The sequence below is a fragment of the Pteropus medius genome, unplaced genomic scaffold (assembly GCF_902729225.1).
Source record: "Pteropus medius unplaced genomic scaffold, Ma_sr-lr_union100, whole genome shotgun sequence".
NCBI lineage: Eukaryota > Metazoa > Chordata > Mammalia > Chiroptera > Pteropodidae > Pteropus > Pteropus medius.
The window spans coordinates 65,290,974-65,316,652 of record NW_024349800.1 but is presented as its reverse complement, the minus strand read 5'-3'; the positions used below and the strand labels follow the sequence as shown (position 1 = coordinate 65,316,652).

Sequence of the window (25,679 nt, the reverse complement as noted above, 5' to 3'; positions counted from 1 at the left end):
CAGATCCTAGGAAATGCTTAGAGTTTTGATATGGGGTTCTCAAATCATTTTGGGTTGAAATCTTTATTAACATTAAAGCATATAGGTGCTGCTGTGATTTTTTTTTTAAATTGAATAGTAAAACTATATTGGCGCGCCTGACATTTTTGATGTTAAAAAGATGTTCTCAAAATATGCTGAAATCAAAACAAATATTTATGCAAAAGGATTTTCATTGCAGCATTTTTTAGAATAATAAGATTTAAAAACAGTGTCAATATATAACCAGAGTGAATGACTAAAAGATTTCTGATTTACTCATGTGGTGTACTGCATACATTAATTAAGAATGTTATGTGTGTGCACACATACACCACTGTACATGGAAAGGAAAAGGAGTACACTAAAATATTAGTAGTAATTATCTCAAAATTGAGGGATTTTCTTATTTATACTTTTTTGTTTTACTTTTTCTTCCATGAGTATGTATAACTTTTATAATTAGAATAAAAATTCAAAGGTCGAGAAAAGTATTAATTCTTAAAAGTGGTGATGTAGAGGTGTCCCAGGACTCCTAATGCAGTGCCTGAATCGCAGATGCCTTCAGGAAAATGAGAATCCTTCTAGAGTTCAGAAAAGCTAGCCTAACTCTTCTTGTGTAGCTTAAATAATAATTTCATATTACTTCATTTTATGCACCATTTCTTAGTATGCTTTTAAATGATATCTTTGATGGTTTTGTGTAGGAAAAAAAGTGTTCATAATAGATATGGTTCCTCTCTCCCCTCCTGGCTTATAAGTCAAGTGTTAAAAAAAAAAAAAAAGGGTCTTGGCCTGTGGCAAGTGGGCAAATTTTACATTGCATGAGCCAGAAAGATACTGATAGTCACATTAAAAGCATTTGGAAGTCTTTGTCTCATAATTGATTACAACACGGTAAATAAGCACATCCCCTCATCCATCAGTGTCGGCGTTCTCATGTGGCCGTTTGACCTATTGTCAGCGACTGTAGCCATAATTATTCTGAAAACTTAGGTCTGACCTAGGCCACTCAGGCCATCAGGCACAAATCTAGGGGCCCATTGGCCACATTGGGAGCTTCCTGACATGGTACATTTAGGTTACAAACCACAGAAGGGAACAATTCTTAGAATGCTGAGCCCCACCTGTTCGGGCTGACTCTGTGTGCATAGATGATTCGAGGCTGTCCTAAGACCAAGCCCGAGAGGTGAGTCTGTGAACATTCAAACAAGAGGATAAAGACGAGCCATCATCTTGATGCTGCATCAGACAATGGAGAAGCAAGTTAGTTGACTAAGGCACCAGAGCTCAAGATGGGAGTGAGCAAATGGGAGGCTGGAACCAAAGCGAAATGAGGCATGGAGCCAGGAGTGGGAGAGGGAGGAAATGATGCAGAAGAGTTCGAGAAACCTGTGGATGGATGATGGCAAGATTTCCACTTGTAGTGTTTGGAAGGACCATTCCTTTAGCTCCACTTGGGCTGTACTCAGATTTAAAGGGGCAGATTTCTAACAGGTATGTGGGGACCCTAGGACTGCCTTTTTCTGTAAATAAAGCAACTCTTCCCTTGAGGAAAAAAAAATCAAATTAGAAAGTTGACTTGCGTACTCTTTTTTTTTTTTTTTTAAAAACTTTCTAGGGAAGGAGGAGGAGGAGATGGGGTAAAGGGGGTCAAATAAAGGAGTTGGGGTGAAGTGAGTAAGGGATCAAATACAGGTAGTTGGAGGAATTGGACTTTGGGTGAGTAAGCCACGATAGAGTATACAGATGTTAAATTAAAATGTACATCTGAAAATTATATAATTGTATTAACCAATGTTACCCCAAAACTTAAAAAAAAAAAAAAAAACAGCTTTCTAGGGAATCTAGAGCATAACCACCATTTGGTTTTCATAATGTATTGAGCTATAAACACCTAACACATTAGAAAGACTGTGCTTTATTTCCCCCAAAACTGAGACTCTACCTATTGAGAGAAAGATGGAGAAAACGAAACGTTTAAGTGAACCTACCTTATCCCCTTAGATTTATTTAGCCTTTGCCTCCAAAGAATTCAAATATGTTAGTGATCTTGGTAACATGTTACAATAAAAGTAGAGTTTTAGACTCTTGGCCTCCACTCTCATGACAAGGGTCCCAGAGATGGTTTTGGACCCAGGGCCTAGTTCTGAGAACCACTGTATTATGTAGCCCAAATCTGAAACAGATAGTCGAGCTCCAAAGTCGAGTTCTAGAGTAGGTTGGTGAACAAAACTGGTGGCACAGGGCATCTCGGAGTTCTCTCTTTGACCTGTTCACAGGCCTTTCATTGAGCCTTGTTTACCATGCTTTCTTGTGGTTTGTGACAGATAAGAACTGTATTGATTCCTAGCATCTGCTGGCAGTAACCTTTGAAAGGGCAGGTGATGCATCACCACAGAATTTTATCTATCAATATCGGAGTAATAGAAAGACAGGGATGACATCTAATCACAACACTGCTGGCAGATCATAAATCTGAGCTGATATGGTACTAGTAATGGGTAGTAGAAAAGGGACATGGATTAACATTCGGATAAAGTCAGGGGGACATTTAGATGGAAGGGATGAGATTTGGCCATGACAAAAGGCCTAATGGGAATGGTCACCCTTATAGAGACCCAGAGAAGTTAAGAATCTTGCCCAGGTTTATATAGCTATGAAGTGGTAGAGCCCCTGTTAAACGTTGGTTTCCTCATCTGTAAAATAGACACGGTGAAGGATTCAGTAAGATTATGTATTCCAGTTCTCAGAGTGTGGTCCCTGGTTCAGCAATAGCAGCATCACCTGGCAACTTACTAGAAATGCAAATGCTTGGGTCCCACCCCAGACCTGCCCAATTAAAAACTAGAGCCCAGCAAACAAACCCTCCAGGTAATTCTGATGCATGCCAAAAAAAAAGCTGAGAAACACAGATGTGTACAAAACTACCAACACAGTGCCTGGCATAGAGCCGGTGTTCAAAAAAACATTTCATTGGTGTTATTATTAATATTATTTAGTCTTACCAGTTATACTAATAATTTATTCTGCTTTCGACCTCTACAATCTTCATACTCTCATACTTTTTTTGATTCATAGGTGAATTAGTGGTAAAATGAAACATGACAGATGAACATTGTGGCAGATAAACAATGTCATAATTCTGGATTTGTAATTCCTGCTCTTCTAACTTACCAGGCTAGAGGATACCAGCATTCTAAAGGTTAATGTTCTAATGTTTGCTTGGAACATAGTAGTGCTTTTGAGATGTGGGGAAGCTTCCAGCCTGGACAGTGAATAGTGCTACAATTTAATAACATAAATGGAGTCTGTCTGATTCTGCAAAGAAACGGCCTTCCTTAGGGCCCAGGATATATATTCTCTTCTGCAGTTACACTCACAGTATTTTTAATCATTTCATGTTTTTATTATATCCCAAGTACAAGGTGCTACAAAGAGTCCCTGGTGTTGGCAGTCACTCAAAAATTGACAAATCTAAAATGTGAATAGAACAGCAAGCAGCCCATTAGGGGTTTTCTTTTTTCTTTCTCTTTACTTAAAAAAAAAAAAAAAAAAAAATTAAAACTTTTAAAAAGAAAAACTACCTTGTAATGTTGAGAGGGTCGGTTTGGTTTTGGCATCTTATACATGAAAAGTAGTAGTAATAAAGTCCCCCGATTGTTGGTCTTTTTTCTACAGAAATTATGGCTGTGCACAACTGTGGGGGTTTAACTGTGTTTCCATGAAGTACGTAATTCACACTCTAAATGTGACAAGCATGACTGCCCATAAACCTAACGACTTTTTTAAGAGACCAAAATTCAGAACATTATTCTCTCTGAAACTGCACTTCAGTAACCCAGCAGAAAACCATTCAGAGATCTGCTCCCGCTGCAGTAAAAGCATCTGGGCGCACCAGTGGTAAAAATACGGAAAGCTTTCATACGAGAACACATTTGTCAGAGAAATGAAGTGCGAACCAATTGCAATCGCCATATGTTAAGGAACAGGAAAAACAGAAACTAGAACATGGCATCGACCATTTTGCTGCTCCACCCCCTTTTCCCCCCACCAAAATAATAATAATAATAATAATAATAATAATAATAATATTATTATTAAAGTTTATTGGGAAGCCGATACAGGGATTGAAATTCTAGGTATATAAAGTTTCAGAGATAGGCAAGAACTTCTCCAGGCTGAGGTTGTTACTCTTAGGTGAAACCTTTGCTTCTTTGCTTTCAAGGTAAGTGTTATTTCCTCCTGTGAGCGGCTGCTAAGTATGCTGTTAGCCCACATCTGAATAGCAAGGCACATTCACTCCATCCAGCAGCCGAAAACAAGGCCTGCGGTCCAGGCTGATCCATGGATGTGCATTAAGAGGCCATGTAAAAGAGAAACTGTTGTTTACCTTTTCTTCCTCTGAGCATTGTAGGAGGCTCTTTCCATGCTTGCTTCTTTTTGCCTCCAGCTTAAGACTCTTATTATTTCTCTTAAACTACTGTTTATGTCATTACCTATATTTTTGCAGCAAATTTTATCTACTGGACAGAGTGAAAAGGCCTGCTGTAATGGGTAGTACAGTTTTTATTTTCTCTTCCCTTCAAATCATATAGTTGAATTTCATCACTTTCATAACACCTCAGCAGCCTCTTTTCCCCTTTCATTTTGGACCACTTGCTTCATTTCCCTATTTGTTCTTTTTTCTTCACTGGCTCAGTGCACATGAGCACAAAACATGTAGCAATGGTAAAACCAGAGAAGCAAAAATTAACCAGGGTACAGCGTATGAACTGACAAATTCAGTAAGTGTGAGAGCCTTGGCTAGAGTAGTCATTTTTGCAGCTGAATGCAGAGTAATCTAATGCTTTGGTCGCAGTCAGCTAGCTGCTTTGGGAGACAGTATTTCATTTATGTAATGGTTCTATGAAACTTGAGGAAGAATGCTGGATTCTAATTCCTATTAACTTTATGAATGACCTGTATCAATTTGTCTTCATGCAAACTTGAATTTTTAAAAATCTCTTTTTAAACAAGAAGTTGCCGAAGCCACATTTCTCCCCGGAGACCGACCTCACTTGGCCTTAGGGATTCGTGATCTTTCTCACGAGACTCACTGGTTCACCATTTTCCCTAAAACAAGTAGTCTAGAAATATACCTCTTGCTAATATCTTCCTAGGTTAAGCCATCAGTCTCATGTTTATGTTTGAAGAAGCTTTTAGAATTACTGTACTCTAGGCCAGAGCTCCACAAACTGTAATGTGCATATGAATGATCTGAGTCTCTTGTTAAAATCCAGATTCTGACTCAGTAGGTCTGATGTGACTCTAACATTCTGCATTCTTAATACTCTCCCAGGGATTTTCAAAACTGCTGGTTGCCGACTCAAAATAGCAAGGCTCTAGTGGGGGTAGTGGTGGGTGAGACATCAGGTTTCCTAATTCTATTTTTGGTACAAGTGAGTACTACAGAAATCCATCTCAGTAGTGAACAACAGAAGTGATGAGAATGTGTGTGCAACGTGCCTTCTAACTCTTTTTTTAAAGGTAGTTCTCCGCTGGTCTTAGAAGGCCACTAAACATTAGCAGTTTAGTAGAGACATCTAAGGAACACATTAGGCCTCCTTTATAGAACTGAAAAACCAACGGATGCCAAAGCCCATATTCCTAACCTCGAAGTGTTCTCAACTCCTCGCTCATTCCTCCCAACATAAGCTCTGCTTTCTCCTCTCCATGTTCCCTTACCTGGCTCTTATCAGCCGTGATTACTCTGTGGCAGAAGTCTCTTAACTGATCTTCTTGGCTCCAGCCTTTTTCCTATTTCCAGTCTTCCCTCCCTCTCCACATAAACATTATCTTTCAAAACACAAGTATGATCATATCACTCCCTGGATTAAAATCACTTAATGGCTCCCTATTAATTACAAGATAAAGCACAAATTCCCTAGCCTGGCATACAGTGTCCTTCAATATCTGGACCTTGTGACCTTTCCAGAAAGCGTACCTTTCTGTCACTCTTCAGAGCATGTTATGCTCTTTCCTTGTTCTAAACATGCCGTGATTCTTTTTTCAAATGCCTCCTCTTCCCCCCTCTAGAATCTGCACCCCTATCCTGACTGAGTTGTCCCTCTTCCAGGTTCCCACAGCAGATTAGTGACTTCTAAGTCTTACCACGTTGTGTTGTCATTGTGTGTACATATGTCTGTCTCCCTCGCAACCTCAGGAACCTCTTGAAGCAGGGCTGTTTTCTCCATTGAGCACTATAGGCACAATACTAGAGCCTTTTTCTTTTCAAGAGCCCTGTGAAAATGAGCCATGGGAGAGAAAATGTATTGGCTTTATAATAAAATATACAATTGGAATTAATAATTTCAAAAGCAAAATTATAAAAATCCTTTGAAATTTTAAATTCAAAATTATATTTAATGTGGGATAGGGATACAACTTAATATGTTTTGATGTTAATAGACTTGTTATCTCCAAAAACGAGAGTGCCTGGGGCCTATTAAGGTCTTAAAACAGCCCTTTATTTAGAAACTTTATTCAATAAGCATCTATTAACACTTGCTTTATAAGCTGACACTGTACTATGCTTTGAGAATAAAAGATGAAGAAGGAGACAGTTCTCAGGGAGCAAAAATAATTATAATAATATTAATGAGTATTTTGGGGACACACAACCTATGTGCCAGCTCTCATGCAGTATGGATACACTGATTATCCCATTTGGTTTGCAACATATCCTAGTGAGAGAGATATTTTTATACCTATTTTACATGTGAGAAACCTGATGCTTAGCTTAAGTAACTTTTCCAAGATCTAGCTAATAACTGGCAGTGCCAGCATTTGAACCCAGATCAAAATCAAGAGAAGGAAACAACCCTATAAACGAATGATCGTACAACTCTCCGTGTAATGAGTGCCGAGACTAAAACAAGTAAACACACTGTGAGCCAGAAACCTAAAAACCTGGGGAGTTGTGAGAGCTTCATAAAGTGAATGACTTTGAGCCGGACTCTGCAAAATGAGTAGGAATTCCACCAAGGGCAGTTTTCCTGCTTTTATAAATAGATTAGTAATAGAGGGTCTGAACCGTTAATAACAACATAAGAAGTTAATGTCAGTAACAAACTAATGTCAGTCACCAATTTCTTATTGATTTGCTTCCTGCATTCAAACGTAGATTTTTACCTAAGAATATCTATTAGTGTCAAAGTATAATTGTCAAACTAAACGAAATCGTATTAATTATATTTTGTCTGTGCACTTACTTTTCCTTCGTCCATTGTCTCATGAAGGAGGAAAATTATACCTCTTCATGCCACAGGAACATATTACTTGGTGAAGGTTAGGTTTCTAGAGACTTTAAACATCCTAGACACATCCAGGAACACACTAGTAAACTGGAAAAACATCCACCCCAGTAGCTTTCTCAAAGCTCTTACACTTAATAATAAAGGAGGGGATTTTCTGTGAAAAGTGATGGCCAGCATTGGAGGGAAGCAACAGGAGACACATACGAGCCTAACAAGGCTGAGATCGTTTAGAGAAGGACCAAACATTCCTACATATTTTCTTAACTCCTGGAATCCTCCCAGTATGGGAGTATAGGACAAAATAGGGAAGTCAACAAGCTTTGTGGAAATTATTTTGTTTCATTTTATTTTAATTTTAGTCTTTAGAGAAAGATTCAGTCATATGGGAAGCTCACTTTTGTGAAATGTCACATTCCCTCCAGATGCTAGCTAGGTATCTGAGGTGTTGACTGTTGCAGTTTTCCAGTGAGGGCGAGGTATTACGTTATTAACCTAACACTGGTGACCCTTCACATCCTTAGAACATGCAGCTTGTTCTTGGAATTAATTACAGTCCTATATATAAAGGAGGGCCTATATATAAAAAATAAGTCATGTTTTTAATGCTATAGATTGAACCTAATTTCAAATGACCAGTCCCCTGCCTATATCTGCTATTCGCCTTATACTTTTCATACTTACAGTGGTTTTAGTTTACAATTTAACATGAGCAATGAAGATGATTTAATTTACTCTGTGCATTTTAGTTAGCCTTGGAATAAAAAGAATAATAGCGAAAGCTCTGAAATGGAAAAAAATTCCATCAGATTATGGAAGATAAGATCCTAGTAATAGGAAAGAGGCTGTTTGGAGATAGTGATGATGCTGATGAAGAAGCTGGAGGAAGAGAAGGTTATATCCTGTTTTTAGCATTTTTGGAGCTTAAAAAATACTGTCGCACACATTTCCTCACTTGAGTCTCATAATAAACCCCAAAGAAGAGATGCCATTTACCCTTTTCAAAATATAAAAACAGATTCAGGTTTTCAGTTTTCCTAGTTTTACCACCGGTAAGCTCAGAACTGTGGCACAAATTCCTGTTCTCCAAGTCTGATGTTCTCATTCCTCCTTAAATACCCTCTTGCAAGTGAAAAATAAGGCACCAAATAATGTCCTTATGACAGATCTCTAACTTTAATGATAATTCATGAGCGACCCACACTCAGACAATCCTAATCAAGTTATTTTTATAGTGGCACAAATTTGTATAGTTATGGTGCATACCTGACTGACATGACAGGCTTTGTACTGGACACCTGGCAATCATGAAAGTAAAATCTGGAATCTCCTTTGGCCACTCTCCACAGGCAATCCCTTCATCAAACTCTGGCTTAAAAAGAGCTTTCTAACTCGTGTGCTTCTTCCCAGACTCAGCTGGGGCCAGCAACTCAAGAGCCAGAGGTTAAAAAACTACCACTTGCTTTATGACTGACGGATGATAGAGGGAATAACTTACCAAATAAGGGCCTTAGTCACAGAACCCAATTTTCCAGCTAAGAAATTGTCATTTCATATAATAGTCCAAAGCTACTTGCCTTCCTGGTAGGAGATGTAAGTAAGTTGAATGTTGCAGCATTATTCAGCATGATGATTATCATGGATTTACAGCTGTTTCTTGAACAAACCATATTACACATACTTGGAATACTCTCTAGCATAAGAATATGAAATATCTCCCCTCTCATTTCCCCATTTTCTGTTTCTGTATAGTAATGTCTGTATAGTTGAAGCTGACATTCACTCTGAGTCCATATCTGATATGTTCCAACTGATATCCTTACTTGCTTGTCCTATCGGCTCTAAGCTTTAAATTTGGAAGGTTTTCAATGGCTCTTGTTGGCAGGAAAGTGAACGAGGAGAGGCAGAGAGAGACTGCTGTTACAGCCAAATTTCAGTGACATAGATTGTCAATACTAATGAATGCCCTTGAAGCAGATACTGTAAATGCCTGAAGTTGGAGTTGAGCAGCCTTTTGAGTCCAGATCATTCTGCAGAATAGACATCTTTTCTCTGAATACTAAAGGCCCAGCCAGTATTTAGACTATGGTTATAGAGCTAGTTTTAGCGGTGATGCATATCGAACATCCTGTTGCTGGTAGGCTTCAAATATTTTTATATGCCGAGAGTATTACTTAAGTTTTATTCCTAAATCATATAATGAGATATAGTAGATTCTTCTATTAGTTCTCCTTCATTCTTTTAGCATTATAAAGCCTCATTGATATAATTGTATACTACACATAGTATACAATACATAGTATAATATAGTATAATATATTATTGCAGTATAATATAGTATAATAACATATAGTATAATATAGTATAATAAATCTCAGTTTCCTCAACTATGTAATGGGTATTCTGGTAAAATATTGCTGTGAGGATTAAATAAGATAACCTAAAAAAACGAAGCATAGCTCCTGGCACAGAGAAAACATTTTGAAAATACGTTAGCAATTGTTATGCAGATGATTAAAATAATGTTCCCCTCAGAAACAGAATTTTTTTGATAGTAAAAAAACTAAAATAATAATAAATACTTTGGAAAAGAAAGAATTTGTTTCTCTTGCTTCCAGATGTGGTAAAAAGCTGTCGCTTCCATTTCTTCCTTGTGTGTAATAATTATTATTACATGTTATAGCCTTGTGATTTTAAATATCCTATAGCGTTAGTCTTTTAACACCCTGGAGGCAGTGCAAAAGGAAAAAAAATCAGCTTTTAGTGAGTCAAAACAAAAAGTGACCCAAGTTTAATCATAATACCTCTTATCAAAGGGAAAATGATATTAAATTGAGTGTTTAAAAGCAGGGTTTAAAAAATGGGGTATATAGACATGCCATATTCATTAAGACTTAAAGTTGGGGTTGTAAGGAAATTCAATTTAAAAAAAAATGTAGAGGAGCCGTTAGTAACAGCAAGTATTGTAAACAATCTGCGTCTGTAATATGCTGTGAGTGAGGGATATCGAAAAGTATTTAAGTGATAGTGACCACAGTAGAGTCAGATGGCCATCTCCAGAGTTGAAATCCTAAATTCTTCTTTTCATTTAGTTAGAAAAAGGCAACATTATATTTTCTTACAGAGTGAGAGCTCACCAGAGGCAGCAGCAGTGTATATACTAAATGATTTGGGGTAAGAGAAAAATCCAAGTTTCCTTAAGTCCTTATAGGAATAATAGAACCTAATATTTGTATCTTCCTTTGTGATTTTTAAATATTTTTCTTTTTCTTTTTTTTTTTTTTTTTGAGTTTTAGGCATGTAAACTTTTGTTTTAGTTATTAATAGCTTCGATTTGGGAAATGTAGATAGCTTGATATGTAAATTAAAATTGTGGATTCCCATTATCTCAGGCTTAAGCTAACTGGGACCCATGACCACACTGGATGGTGTGAGTCAAGTCTGAGATTTGTTAGATTCCAGCATCTAGCTACACAATTCATCTCTTTCAGAATATGACTGTCTTCCCAGGGAGTCCATGCTCACACAGCAGAAATTTGTACAACTAGTTTTCACTCTGCAAAGTTGTCATTTAATATATCCCAGAGAGCATAGTATCATATTATCAGTTCATTAGCAAAGTAGCTGATACAGAAGATCAGCAGTTGGCCTTCAGCACATTTTGTCTAAAAGAATCAATATATTTTGAAATGCTGGAACCACCACCCAGCTTTGAATTGCTACTGAAGCAGCTCAATCTAAAATTGTTCTATTCTTCCTGTGCCATGAATAAGCATCACAGAATCAAACCATTGAGAAGAAACTACTTTCTTTGCCAACATAATTGGTTTTATAAGAAGCCTCTGTCTTCAAATTGTTCTCCAAAGTCCAAGGCGACTGACTGTGGTTCTTTCTTAATTAATATTTTTTAAGAGCCCCTTTTCTCCTAAGAATCTCTAAGCAGATTTAACAGGCTTAAAATGACTCTTCCGCAAGGTGATTTCAGCGCCATCTCACAAGCAAATAAAACAGTGACTTTTCTACTTTGGAGGCTCTATTTTTCCTCTCTCTTTTAATTCTCACAAAACCTGTCCACTGGAGGGAGTTTTTCTTCAAGGTTAGGCTATCTTTTCTCCAAAAAAAGATGCTATCATTTTGATGAACAAAAAGGCCATGAAACCTGTCCAGCTATGAAAAGGAGTGAGTGGAGAATAAAGTCTGAGATTTTCACCTTTCAGTGTGAAGAGCAAAAGGATTCCATGATTATTATTATCTTTTATGGTTTATTTTTATATTAGTTTCTTTTATTGCCCTTTGCTTCTTTGATAAGTGAATTTTAATGGAAAAGCTAATTCCGATCTTATGATTAGTGGATGGGTATCACTCCCCACAAACATCCTCCAGAGGGAATTGCACCTCTAAATTTTATGGGATCAGGCAGCTTAAGCGTCATAATTGCTTTGCCCCTTTAGTGCTGTGGGCTGTGATTAAAAAGTCCATTGAGCTCAGACTCTTTTAAAAGGAAAAGCTAATGTGAGTTTAAAATTGAAATAGCATAAGCACAGATGCTATAGCAAGTTTTGTCACAGTCTTCCTTGAAAAGAACTTTCACAGGTCTAATCAATGTTTCTTTTCACAAAAGAGATACTCATCCTATATGTAAATACAAGTTGGACCGTGCTTGACCTCAGTTCTTCAGTCTTAATGTTGAAAAACAATAGACACAAAGTTAAAAACAGCTTGATGCTTATTTTAAAGTTAAGATTCAGGTCACCTTTGGCTTTGCATGGTATAAGAGATCATTCATTCTCTTGAGAGAAAAGGAGAAATAACTCTTCTTGTAAATGAAATAGTATAAAAGGATTTCAGGGGAACAAGAGAAACTTTACATAATTCTTTATAATAACCTTTGTCATGTTTTTAAACTTGACTACTTTCCAGTTTATAACTTGACAGTAGAATTAACAAAACTCTATTCACTAAGTAAGTTTCATTAGCCTTAGATCCATCAAGAACTACGTGAAGGTGAAATCTGGCTGTGCTATTTCTTAACTATCTCTTTCAAAAGCAGCTTCCAAATATAAGGAATGTCGCAAGACATGAGATTTGCAGAAATGGATCTTTGTAAAGTTGATGTGGTTGATGTTTAGACAGACTCTGAACTGAGTGCATAGTGGCAAGCCACCACTGTAAACATCAGTATTCTTGGCTGTTCCCCCTTCATGTGTATTTTGGAGTTAAAGGTGAAATTCCATCTTTAACCCCCTTGTGGTTGTCTGAACAGTGATTAATGAACTAGATGTGATTCCCTGCAGACCTTTCAAAGGGTGGATGAAGGATGGAATTTCAGCTTTTTTTGTTTAAACCAGGCCTTTTGCTTAATACAGCTTTTAAAATTAATGTCCTTTTTTGAATGCCAAGAAAACAAAGGGAATTTCTCAAAAGCATGTGCATCTTGACACAATAGGCCTTAATTGGTGTCAAGAAGATGTTAGGATGAATGGGAAAATGCCCATTTAGCTGATAAGACTGAAAAGTGGAGCCTTGTTATGAGCTGTCATCTCAACGTGTATTTAAACTATAGCAAAACTGAAACATATTTGCCATATAGATCATAATGACTCCAAAGGAGCCATTATACTCTATTATGTAATTACATAATCAAAGCATGCATAGTAATCAGCTTTTGGAATTCAGTGCTAATCAAACATACCTATAGTATGTGTTTAAACTAAAATAGAGAACGTTAATTTGCCATTAGTCAACTAAACAAGAATGTGTATACAGAATATTCATGAATAGCTTAATGTTGTATCAAATGATATTTTTTGTTTTGTATTCAGGGGAAATCAACAATTTTAATTGAAGAAAAAACCAGCACTGAGGAAGATTACTCTTTAACTTGCCATTCAAAAATTTGCCTCACCTTTTACCGATTATAAGAGGAGATTAGATTAAATTCAATATTTTTTTCTTCCCTAAGCTCAAATGACAGAACAGTAGTCATATCACAAGAGATTTATGAGATCTTGACCATCTCCATTTCATAGGATACAGTGTTACAAATATTACTTGTGAAACAAAGCTTTAAAACACACACACACACAGGTCAAGAATATAGTGCCTTTTTAATTAGAAACAAATCAGTAAATGTTATTTAGAAATAGCCAAGAATAGAAATACCTTGGTGACCCATTAGGAGATGTGGCCTCTACTCTTGACTGTGCCTCACACTTGCCATGTGATTTTTGATGTATCTTCTCTCTGGGTTCCATAAAGCAGGGGTCCCCAGCCCCCGGGCTGTGGACCGGTACCTGTCAATGGCCCGTTAGAAACAGGGGCCCACACAGCAGGAGGTGATCAGCAGGCAAGCCAATGAAGCTTGATCTGTATTTGCAGCTGCTCCCCAGCACTAGCATCACCCCCTCAGCTCCACCTAAGAGCATTAGATGTTAGATTCTCATAGGAACACTGGTCCCTGGTGCTGAAAAGGTTGGGGACCCTGCCATAAAGGTTTCATGAAAAAGAAGGTGGCACAATGAAATATTTCGGTCAGTGTCACATACTCTTGCCCGCTCAGTTATTTGTTGAGTTGGTTTAGTTTATTTAACTGTAAGCTTGTGAGCTATATGGTTCACATTCATTATTTTGACCATTGAATAGACAGACACTCCTTGGAGCAGACAATCAGCATATTCAACTTTACTGCTTAGGATAGCAAAACATGGATGAGGATCAAGAAGGCTAATAGAAGCTTTGTAAACAGCAGACAGATTTAATGCTTTTGATTTTAAATAAATATTCAAGTATTCATAAAGGTTGAAGTATTGCCTCTCTTTGAAATAAAGAGTTGTATTTATGTTGAAGAGGTCTCACCCTTAACTTTAACCCGCAGTTGATGGACTCTTCATTTTGGACACTGGTTCTCGCTGACTCTCATCTGCACATTGGATGACTAAAAATGTTACTGTAATATTTAAATGGGACTCAATTCTTTCATCAAAAGCTTTCATGGCTTGAACTTCAAATAATTTATTTTCAAATTACTTTTACTGTAATTCTTATTAATTCAAATAGGTTTCTGATTTGATATAAAACTCTGTAAATGCAAGGAACAGTTTAATGAATTGAAAGATAGGATTGAGTCTTTTAAAGGAAATGTACAAAATATGCTGACAATAATTGCTTAGATAGAAATCAAATCTTAATGGCTTTGTTAATGATTTGTAGTGAACACTGTGTTTACATTCACTTGAGGGAACGTATGCAGTTAGAAAAATTTTTCCCTCTGGGTTTCAACAGAATCTAAATTTTTTTTTCTTCTCCTGAAATGTATTCAGTTCTAGTGCTAGCTCTCATGTTAGCAGGAATTATATAATGCCTCTGTTGGTGATGGTTTTATTGGTGGTTCTTTCAAGTTGGTGATATGGGATCCAACAGAAATGAGACTGGGGAAAAAGCCATTTGAAGCTCGAAGACACAGAGGGCTCACATACGGTTTTCAAAAACATGCAAGTTTTTTGACTCTTTATAAAGTCTAAATTTGGATACCTCTTAGAGAGAAAGAATTAATAATCTCAAGCCTTTAATTAGTGTAAAATTTCAAGAACTATGGTGGCTTTTTTTAAATTAATGACCACACTGATCGCCGGGAGGATTTTTTTTGTTGTTTTTTTTTTTTCGGACAATCTGTATTTTTAGTTTGACTTTTGCCTATTTAGACAACCTGACAGTGGTGATTTAATATTAGGTTCAGTCTTCCATACAGCAGAGGAAAAAAATAGAGAAAAAGAAAAGGTTTCCCTAATATGATTTTGCTACTGGAGGAGTAGGTCAGGGGACTTTATTTGCTCTTTCTCTGGGCAAACTGTCTTCCCAGTTAAGAGTCATTGGTGCTCCTCAGTGTCAGTAAGAGTTTACATAGTTGCCATAGTATAAACCAAATTCTGTTCTAACTATGACTTGCCCTTTTATTATAGACTTGACTGGAGAGACTCTCCCGGTGTAAATGAAGTGCTTTATTTATTAACAGCTGGGCAGCGGGGGCGAGAACTCTCGGTGCTGGCAAATGCCCGCCATGCACTGGCAATAAAGGCATTCTCTAGGGGCAAAGTGTGCTGAGTGCTAAAAGAAGGAAGCAGTAGTAAACAAGGTGTTTTACATTCAGGACACTTCCTCTCTCATCTTGAAGTATGTAATTGTGTTCCGGATAAATTATGGAAATAAAAAAAATCAGAAGTTGCTCACAGGGAAACAACCTTCTTTAAAGACAAGTAAATATTCCAAGGCAGAGCCAGCGGAACCTTGGCAACAAATACTGTTGTTGGCTGGTTAAAAAGGACAAACTGTATGGACTGGAGAAGCTGATAGAACTGGATTCAAACACCAGCTCGGCCACTTAGCTGAATTACATCAGGCAACTTATTTAGATTTCTCTGTGTCTCAGTTTCTTAGCCTATAAAGTGGGGATATTGAAAACTCCGAGTTTGAGAGAGAAAAGTATGCAAAGCAACTAGCACAGTGCCTACCACTGGATAGATGTTCCCTTTCTCACTTTCTGGTGTATGAGAGTGCCATTTCTCATTTGGGCTTCTTGCCTTAAGATTTGGCCTATCGCCCTTTCAGGTGGCCATATTGTTGAATGAATAGATTACAGTCAATGCTAGTATTTTGTGTAATGTCATTTAAATAAAGTTTATGATAAAATGATGTTTCAGGAAAGACTCTATGAGTAAAGCCAATTGAAGAGTGAATTAATAGGAGATTTATGAGCCAACTGCATCCCCACCCCCCGTTCCAGCCCTAACCAACTCGGCTGAAATGGTCTTTACTAATCATCAAAATAGATTTTATCTTTTTTAAGGTAATATGTTTTCTCTTCCTTATAATGAATGTGCCCTAGCAACTTCTAGTTTACTTTGGGAGACTTTCCTGTGAGTGAATGGGCCTCTCCAATGCCAGAGTTTTATTTTTAGAAATTGTGGGGCAAATAGGAAAGTCATAGGGAATACAGTCACTGCTGTAAATTAAAATCCAGTCTGATTGTGTCTCCCAGACCTCACCCGTATATACCAATTAGCAGTCAAAAATGTCTATACATGTCAGACATTGTTCCACCCTTAAAATAAATTACCTTGCTGTTAACAGCCTTCTTTAATGGCCATGGTATAGTGTACCTACTTGCTTGCTTTTGCCCAGAACATGTGCTATTTCTGCCTTGACAATGTATCTGCTAATTAAGTTTTAGAAAATCGGAAAGATTTTTTAAATGGATTATTTAAGAAAGGAACCAAAGTTGCCCGTTTGTACCCTTCTGCTACACATCAAATTGTGTTCTGTAACAACCTAATAATTGTCATGATATCTGTTTCAAGGGGAAATTTATCAAGTCACAGTGCACCCTTCTGTTTGGAAGAAATATTTGAGGATGTGAGCAGAAATTATTTTTACATAAAGGCTCCAGGCAGTTAAGAGTACTGACATACATATCATATTTTCATCACTGTCAATTCACTTCCTTTGCCTTGAATAAATAGGTCATTATTATTCCATTTCAGCCATCTTACAGAGCCACAAAATATGGAGCTCTGTTTAATATAACTACTGTCCAGCTGACCCATATAATTTATCAATGATTTTTACAGAGTGAGACATCCTTGGGCCATTACCATCAGCCAAGGCACTTAGATATCTTTCAGCAAAATATTTCATTATCACTTATAATTTTTTAGCATTAGTATTATAACCATGTTAACATATCTAAGAATTGTCATTTTCTGAGATACTGTGTTTTAGGGTGGCATTAGAGATTTCAAAAAACTAATACAACAATGATGATGAACCACCACAGATTGGCAGAGCACAGTGTGTGCCAAAGCCTAGGAAGGGCAAAAACTCGCAGCTGGCAAAAATTTTGCCTGAATGGTTTATTCCATAATAATACATTACACCAATCTGGTCTTATGTTACTTACTTTTAAGTAATAATTAAGAACGTTTAGACTTTTTAAAAAACAAAGGAAAAAAACCTTCAGATTCTGTTGCATTACCTCTATTGCTTAAAACACAAAAACATAGTCAACTCCTCTCTAATCTCATCTCTTGTGCAAATGTTTTATAGCCTTAATATGAATATAGCATGCTACTCAGAATATACTAGTATTCCAAGAGAAGACTAAAAGTATATAGTTATTTCTATAGGGAGTTTTCTATTAGAGCATAATTGAATTGCAACTGGCTTTAAGTCACAGTAGCTGCAAGACAGTAGTATCTATAAGGCCATGGATTATGTCGCAGGGATTAAGGCCAGTCACCTAGTAGCCTTTCTCTATGTTCCTTTCATAAACAGAAGGTTCTTATTTGTGCTGCTGATAAACTTCCTTTAGATAGAAGAAATCTCCCCCACCACCCAGTAGACCCCATTTGGTATTCTGGTCTCCTCAAGGCAAGTCCCATGACTCGAGACAGTTATAGCATTTGAATTGTGCCGTTTAATTTTTCCTTCATTTTCTTACTAGATTGGGTTACCCTGAGGAAATAAGGGTATTGTCCTTTCTGTACATACTTTTGCCAGGCCAGCAAAACCACCTTGAAAAGCTTGCTTGATTGGCAGGAATTCCTTTTTCCTTGTTCTTTTCTCAAATCTGGGAATAAACTGCTCCCTCCAGCTGGGTTCTGAATTCTGTGTTTGTCACAGTAATCCACTGAGGAAAAAATAAGCATCCCTTCATTTTTTCCTGATCGCTCTCTTTGTTGTTATTCTGTAACACTGTTCAGCCCACTGAGCATTCACTGCCGCATCAAGCTAGGGCAGATTTACCTTTTCACTCACTACAAGCCCTGTGGGCCCGCGTTCTCACACCCAGGTTAATTCCATGGATTAGAGATCTCACGGTTGGGTTTCATTTTGGTTTATTCCTCAAGCACCAAGAAGTTTTGTTTATCTGTGGCTCTAATAATTTCTTCCTTATCCCTCTAGTTTCCTCTTTTCTAATCCTCTAACAGAGGTTAGTCTATTTCTAGGTGGATTTGGCTGAAAGCCATTTTAGACACCCCTTCTCACATTTCCTCACTGTGTCTTGCCAAAAAGGATCCTTCAGCAGAAATATGATAGCAGGTGGAATCCTCCACTGACTCTAATTGCATCTTTATTTATGCTGTCTCATTTTTTTTTAGAATAGTATTTATCTTTGACCTTTGTTTCTTAATGTGACAGAGTTTTTTAGGGAGTGAATAAGCCATGCTGAGTTGATATATAATTACAAAGAGAGCACCTTGAGATCAGAGACAATGAGCTTTCATTCTTATATCCATACTACTCCTAACACATAATAGTTGCTGAATAAATATTTGGATCTGACATCTAAAGAAATGATGATGGTAATGACGATAGCGGCTACTATTTATTCAGTTTTATGAGAAGCTAGACACAGTGCTAAATGCTATATATTTATCTTTCTTAATCCTCCCAACAGCTCTGTGAGGTAGCTTTTAATTACTATCCCCATTTTGTAGAGGAGAAACTAGCCCAAGTTCTTTAAAAGATTTACCTGAGATCATACAGCTGAAAAGTAATGTCTGCCTCCCTCTTCCTGGTTGACCATTAATACCTATTGACGGTACTACACTTATGTTCTATAAATGGGGATTAGATATCAGTTTCCACCCACATTGCAGCTTCTTAAGTAAGAAGCTGCACATTGCAGTGTCATATTCTTCTATATCTCCTGCTATGCCAGATATGGAATTGGACATTTGATAATTACTTCATCTTTTGCTTTTGAATTGAACTCTTCTCTCCTACTTGTGCTGTGGAACAATTAGGATATATACGAGGGGCCCTGGCCATTGTCACTAAGGTTAAAAGCAACAGACAAACCAGATCTGGAGATAAGCCCTATTATATCAGTGGATCTAAAGCCTTGACTTTTTGATGTGTTCTGGAAGAGGTTTTCTAAATGGTTAAAAGACGGAAATCTACATAGTTCAGTATTGCCTTTGGGTGAGTCAAGAAGGTGTATCTGAGAGCAGAGTAAGAAACGAACTGTAAACCTTTCCAGGATTTTATTGAGATTCCAAAGAGTCATAGGTAGGTCCTCACTCCCACACAATAAATAACTGAACTGCCTGTCCATGGTTTCGCTTTCTGTGGCATCAGTTACCCACAGTCAGCCATAGTCAGAAAATATGAAATAGAAGAATCCAGAAGTAAATCATAACTTTTCATTTGTGATCGATTCTGATTAGCATGATGAAATCTCAAGTCGTCCTGCTCCATCCCACCTGGGACGTGAATCATGCCTGTGTCCAGCGTGTTCACATTATCCGTATACACTCCCTGCCCATTAGTCACTTAGCAGCCATCTGGATTATCAGACTGACTGTTGAAGTCACCCTTATTTTACTTAATAATGGCCCTACAGCACAAGAGTAGCATAGTGATGCTGGCACTTCGGATATGTTAAAGAGAGGTTGTAAAGTAATTTCTTCAAGTGAAAAAGTGAAAGTTTTTGACTCAATAAGAAACGAAAAAAATCATATGCTCGTTGCTAAGATCTATGATAAGAATGAATCTTCTATCCATGAAATTGTGAAAGAAGAAGAAATACATGCTAGTTTTGCTGTTGCACTTCAGACTGCAAAAGTTATAGCCACTGTGTATGATAAGTGCTTAGTTAAGATGGAAAAGGCATTAATTTTGTGGGTGGAAGACTTGAACAGAAAACGCGTTCTGATCGACGGCAGTGTGTTGCGCCAGAAAGCACTGAACATATACAAAGACTTCAGCAAGGGATCCCCTGAAAGGAGTGACACCAAGCCATTTACTGCAATGAGGGAGGTTATACAGATTCAGAACTAGGTTTGGATTGGAAAATATAAAAATTATGATTGAGAGAAAGAGAGAGGGAGAACATTTTCACATAGCTTTTATTACAGTACAGTTGACCCTTGAATAACACAGGATTGAACTGAGCGGGTCTACTTATATGTGGGTTTTTTCCAATAAAAATGTACTGTAAATGTATTTTCTCTCATAATTTTCTTAATAACATTTTCTTTTCTCTAACTTTATTGTAAGAATACAGTATATAATACATATAACATACAAAATATGTGTTAATAGACAGATTATATGCTCGGTAAGTTCCGGTCAACAGTAGGCTATAGTAGTTGAGTTTTTGGGGAAGCCAAATGTTATTCTTGGACTTTCGACTACATGGCAGGTGGGGTGTTGGTGCCTCTAGCCCCCACATTGTTCAAGGGTCAACTGCATCTTGTTGTAATTGTTCTATTATGTTATTGTTTAATCTCTTACTGTGACCAGTTTATAAATTAAACTTTATTATAGGTGTGTATGTATGTATAGGTGTGTATGTATGTGTATGTATGTATAGGGTTCAGTATTTGTATAAGTAGGATTCAGTACTATCAGTTTCATGCATCCACAAGGTATCTTGGAACATATCCCCCATGGATAAGGGGGTGGGGGGACCACTGTACATTAGGAATGCTGACATCCACTGACAAGACAAGATTCTTTACTGGTCTGTCCTACCTACTTCTATTAAGTGGCCCCTTTTCTGTGAGGTGAGCATACAGCTTAGCAAAATGGCATGTGAGCTGAGGCTGAGTATATGTATCTCTGCTGCTCCGTTTGTGACAGCTGCAGCTCCTCATAAAAGCCTCTGACCTTTCCATAACTCTCCAACACACTACTCAACTAGTATAAAATACTGGAGGCTGGAATGTTGGCATCACAACTTTTGAGAGCACGTTGATTCCAGGCTTAGTCATATTTTGCCCCTAGATGTATCTCGGATTAATAGACTCATTTCGTGGTCTATGGAGAAAAGTATGCGAGCCATACCAAATGCTGCTACTGGTGTCCATTTTCTAAACACACGTTTTGTTTCTCATTTTAATTGATCTCATTAACCAAATTTTAATTGATGGAAATTTCTTTCTGACCTTTTTTCCTTTTGTTTAAAGGTGATGGACAGAATTTGTTTACGAAAGACGTGACAGTTATTGAAGGAGAAGTTGCAACCATCAGCTGCCAAGTCAATAAGAGTGACGACTCTGTGATTCAACTACTGAATCCCAACAGGCAGACCATTTATTTCAGGGACTTCAGGCGTAAGTTTCTATCTCTATAGTATTCAATGGCAACTTTTTTTCCCTACATGTTGTCTTGATAAAGAGACTGCCAAGGCCTCCTTTTTCTTTTCTTTTTTAATGTTAGGTGCTTAATTCTTCAGAGGGAAGAAGAGACATGCAATCATAATCTTCCTACTTAATAGAAACCTTGAATGGTGCCTTTTAAAAGTAAGGCAGTCTTACTTTGCAATAGAAATTGATTGTAGTAATTCAAGGTGAATTGCAATTGAGTCCCAAATACTTAGCTGACACAAACAACTCAAATAGAGTAAGGCAAGGAAAATATAGCATTCTGAAAGGTAATCTGTTTGGTTTGAAGATTGAAGTTTCCAAGGCAATCTGTGCCTATAAAGACTGAACCAAATCTCCTGTCACCATCACACCTCTGGTATGTGGAGGTGTTCATGTACTAAAATCTTCCCAAATCTAACATCACAAAAGCCAATTATCAAAACTTAATTGTATGTCATAGTAATGGTTCACATGGGTGTCTGAGCTTGGGTGTCAAAGAACAAGAATCAGGTCTTTCAAAAAATTATTTGAGAACCTTGGTGCCTATCCAAAACTGGTGTTGAGCATGTCTCTTCTTACCTGCTTGTCCTCTTTCTTACCTCAGTATATTTATGACCGGTGGAAAGTTGATAAATCTAAAGAATATTTAAAAGATGAAGGAAAGTAAAAGGAGAAAAGCCAGCTTCCTATTCTTAGAGTTATTTTTTTGTCATTGTATAATAATCTACCTTTTGCAAAAATTAATGTAAAGTCTTATAAAATAAATATTTGATATAAATAAATAAGTCCATATATATTACTTTTGTGGTGACTCTGATTTCCTACTTTATGCCCAATCAGCTTCATACTGTAGTGCTAACTGTAGTTAGAAAACTGCAGGAAGGTTTAAGGCCTCTGCAGGCCCTCAGGCACGTACTTGTAGCAGCTCCACCTCAAATCATATCAAATACAAAGATGCATCCAAGTTAAATTGGATTATTTTTCTATAAAGTTTTCTTAATGATTTTCATTTTGACTTGAAATTACTAATGATATTTTGGTTTTCTGTTATAATTTAGAACCACTGTTTTAAGGCCTTGGAATTTTAGACAATTGAAAAGCCTGTAGGTCCTGCGCCCTGACTTTCCAGTGCCCAAAGGAAATTCATGGCCCACCTTGTCCTTCTGTTTTCATTTTACCTATCTCCAATAGAAAATCCAAAACCATTTGGGAATAAGTGCTGAAAACTGATGGCACTTCAAAATGCGGCAGGGTGTGTGTGCATGCACACGTGTGTGAATGTACTCACACATGCACCACATGTATGAATTTCCTTTTGGACACGGTTGTTTGTCTACATGCAGTTATTATAGAAACCCAAAATAATTCAGGAAGTACAAAGGGTACTTACCCAACAGGTGCAGGAAGACTTAATCAGAGTTTGCACTCTGTTACCAGCCTTTCTGGTCACCTGACATTTTCCTCACCGAGGTAAGGAAAACAGACCGTCCGTTGTCTCTCACAGTCACGAACTCTGTGTTTTGTTTCTCAGCTTTGAAGGACAGCAGGTTTCAGTTGCTGAATTTTTCTAGCAGTGAACTCAAAGTGTCGTTGACAAATGTCTCAATTTCTGATGAAGGGAGATATTTTTGCCAGCTCTACACTGATCCTCCACAGGAAAGTTACACCACAATCACAGTGCTGGGTAAGAAATGCACGGGGGCTTGTCCTGGGGAACAGAGTGGGATGCTTACTCTCAGATGGCTGCCAGCAGCAAGGGAAAGGTTAATGGTAAATTTTACTGTTCGAACTTGTTTTAGAAAGAATCACCACCCATCTTGCTAAATTTTTTAAATGGCTTATTTTACCAAACACTCTAAGGGATGGCAATCAGCAGTCTTTATAGATTCCACCTGCTCTTGGGTTTCAAGTCTCAAGCTTCAGAAGCAAAGATCAAGAGAATTTAGAACCCTCAAATGAATCACTCACCATGTGAAATGTCATTGCTTCTAAGCACTAGAATTTTTTTCCCTTCTGTCAGGAAAGGAGGAGACGGGCTACCACAACTGTACCCCGTGGCAGAGCTGTTATGAAATTCACTTAATGATTTTCCTCCTGAGTTACATCTCGTTTAATATTGTTGATCTCCTTTTCTTTCACTTTACTTATTGCCTTGTTTATTGCTTATACTCTAGATTATGCTGTACAAATCATATCCCATGAACACATACTTTGCCACAAATTACAACGATTGGACATAAAAGACTTAAGAGCTTCTAGGGAGAGAAGGCTGATAATAAACAAGGACTGTTGATAGGCTGCTGGGGACACCTCTAGTGAGCTGAGTGTCTTCATTTATGATAGCCAGATTGTAACTTTCAGCAAAATCTCAGTAGTCATATTTCCATGTGTGTATTTCGAGATAGCAGATATCCTTCTGTGGAAGGAGGTCTGAATTAGACCCCTTTTAGACAAACTTATACTCTAGCGTATAACACCAGCTGACTGGGATTGTTGAAATGGAGTTTTCAAGGACATACACTACAGCATGAGGCAAGATCTCTGATTTACACCTTCAGGAAGATGATGAATCAAAGTCTATTTGAGACAGCAGACTGCAGCTTTTCTGTGTAATGATATGAAGATTAAAGAGGAAAGATAAATATGAAGGACGATTTTCTTGGTATGTGTGGACATATATGTATTTATGGATATATACATTGAGCTACTGCCTCATTACTTTATTTAAACACAGCTGTCAAAGGGAAAATGTTTTTTTTAATTCATTAAATGAAAACATGTCCCTTATGCTTACATACATGTTCTTCAGAAGAAGAATACTGATTTTAGAGAGTCATGTTTCAAATCTGGCCATACAGTTTCTAATGTGGTCTGTGTTTCATGATGGACAGCTTTCGGGTATGCCTGTCTGTCTCCAATTTTGACTTTAATCCACATTAGACCAGTAGAAATAGTAAATGTGAAGGTTTTGCTGGGATGACTATTTTGGTATTTTGCAAATGTACCAAAATCATAAGCATGCATTTGTAGTTTTCTGCCTGTCTACGTGTATAGAAGTATTTGCAAACACTGTTTGCTTGTTGGAGTAAGTCATTAGTTGCATAGACTTCAACTTGACCGTCCACCCACTGGATCCATTGTTTTTGGCTTTTCCGCAAAAGCGAAAGCAATAAAATGGAATTTACTTGTGGCATTTAAAATTTTCAGAATGTTGCACTACATATACCGTTAAGAATGAATATCTTTTTTTCAAAGAAAGAAATGATAATCAGGTTAATCATCTTGCCCAGTTACAAAGCACAATGAGAATCAAGAATCGCAGACATTGAAACAGAACTCAGTATTGTCTCATAACCTTTGTGTCTTCCAGCCTAGGCTATTTTCAATAATATCTTGAAAGCTGCCGTTTCAAGATTTTTTCCCTAAAGGTGTATATATTTTGTTTTCAGGACTATATCTGGCCATTGGCAAACAGTTACTGCCTGTCAGTGTCCAGTATCTGGTACATTTGTTCTCAGACCCACTGGATTGGGACAGTTTGACTGGATTCACCCAGTGCTAGGAGTCGGTATGCCAGGCATTATTATACCTGTAATCCTATTGGAGTTCTGATTATTCTAGAAGTAATACGTTCATATTGCATAGAAACATTGACTTAAATATACTCGAACGTAATACTAGTAGGTGCTGTTTTTGCAGATATTATGCATTCATTTTAATATTCTTTCTATTAAATTTACAATTTCTTGATAGAGTAAAATTGTTGTCATCAGTGTTTGAGTCTTTCATATTCCAAAATCTGACAGTTTCCACTGATACTCATATATTCAAACCTTTCTCTTAAGGTTTAGAATTTTTAGATACTATAATGAATGAAGAATGATGTATTAGCATCTTCGTTTCTATCTACGGTTCTCTGAAAAGGACTCTATATGTACCTACACAGCTGTCTGCCTTCTTGATAGGTTGAAGATGCTAATTTTAGTGCACGTCTATTAGTTGTTTGAAACATTCAGCAAAAATTTCAGCATAATTATAAGATATAGAAATGGATATTTGTTAGTTGTTATTATGTTTATTATCTTACCCGTGTAAAAAGTGAAAACTCTCCTATGATATTTTACATGCATTTGGGTGCCTATTAGGATATTTATTCCCACCTTCCACTTGTGATGAATTTGTTTCTTTCTCCAGATCATAGTATAGAACTCTCTTTATA

The 25,679-nt window shown here is 37.2% G+C and overlaps 1 protein-coding gene across 4 annotated transcripts in view; it reads left to right on the top strand.

The window, feature by feature from the left end:
• Positions 1 to 25,679, top strand: part of CADM1 (cell adhesion molecule 1) — a 318,582-nt gene that overhangs the window by 231,664 nt on the left and 61,239 nt on the right. For all 4 annotated transcript variants that reach the window (XM_039887957.1, XM_039887955.1, XM_039887956.1 and 1 more), the window contains exons 2-3: positions 21,281 to 21,427; positions 22,992 to 23,144. In XM_039887957.1, the coding sequence (XP_039743891.1) occupies positions 21,281 to 21,427; positions 22,992 to 23,144 (300 nt within the window). The remainder of the gene's footprint in view (positions 1 to 21,280; positions 21,428 to 22,991; positions 23,145 to 25,679) is intronic.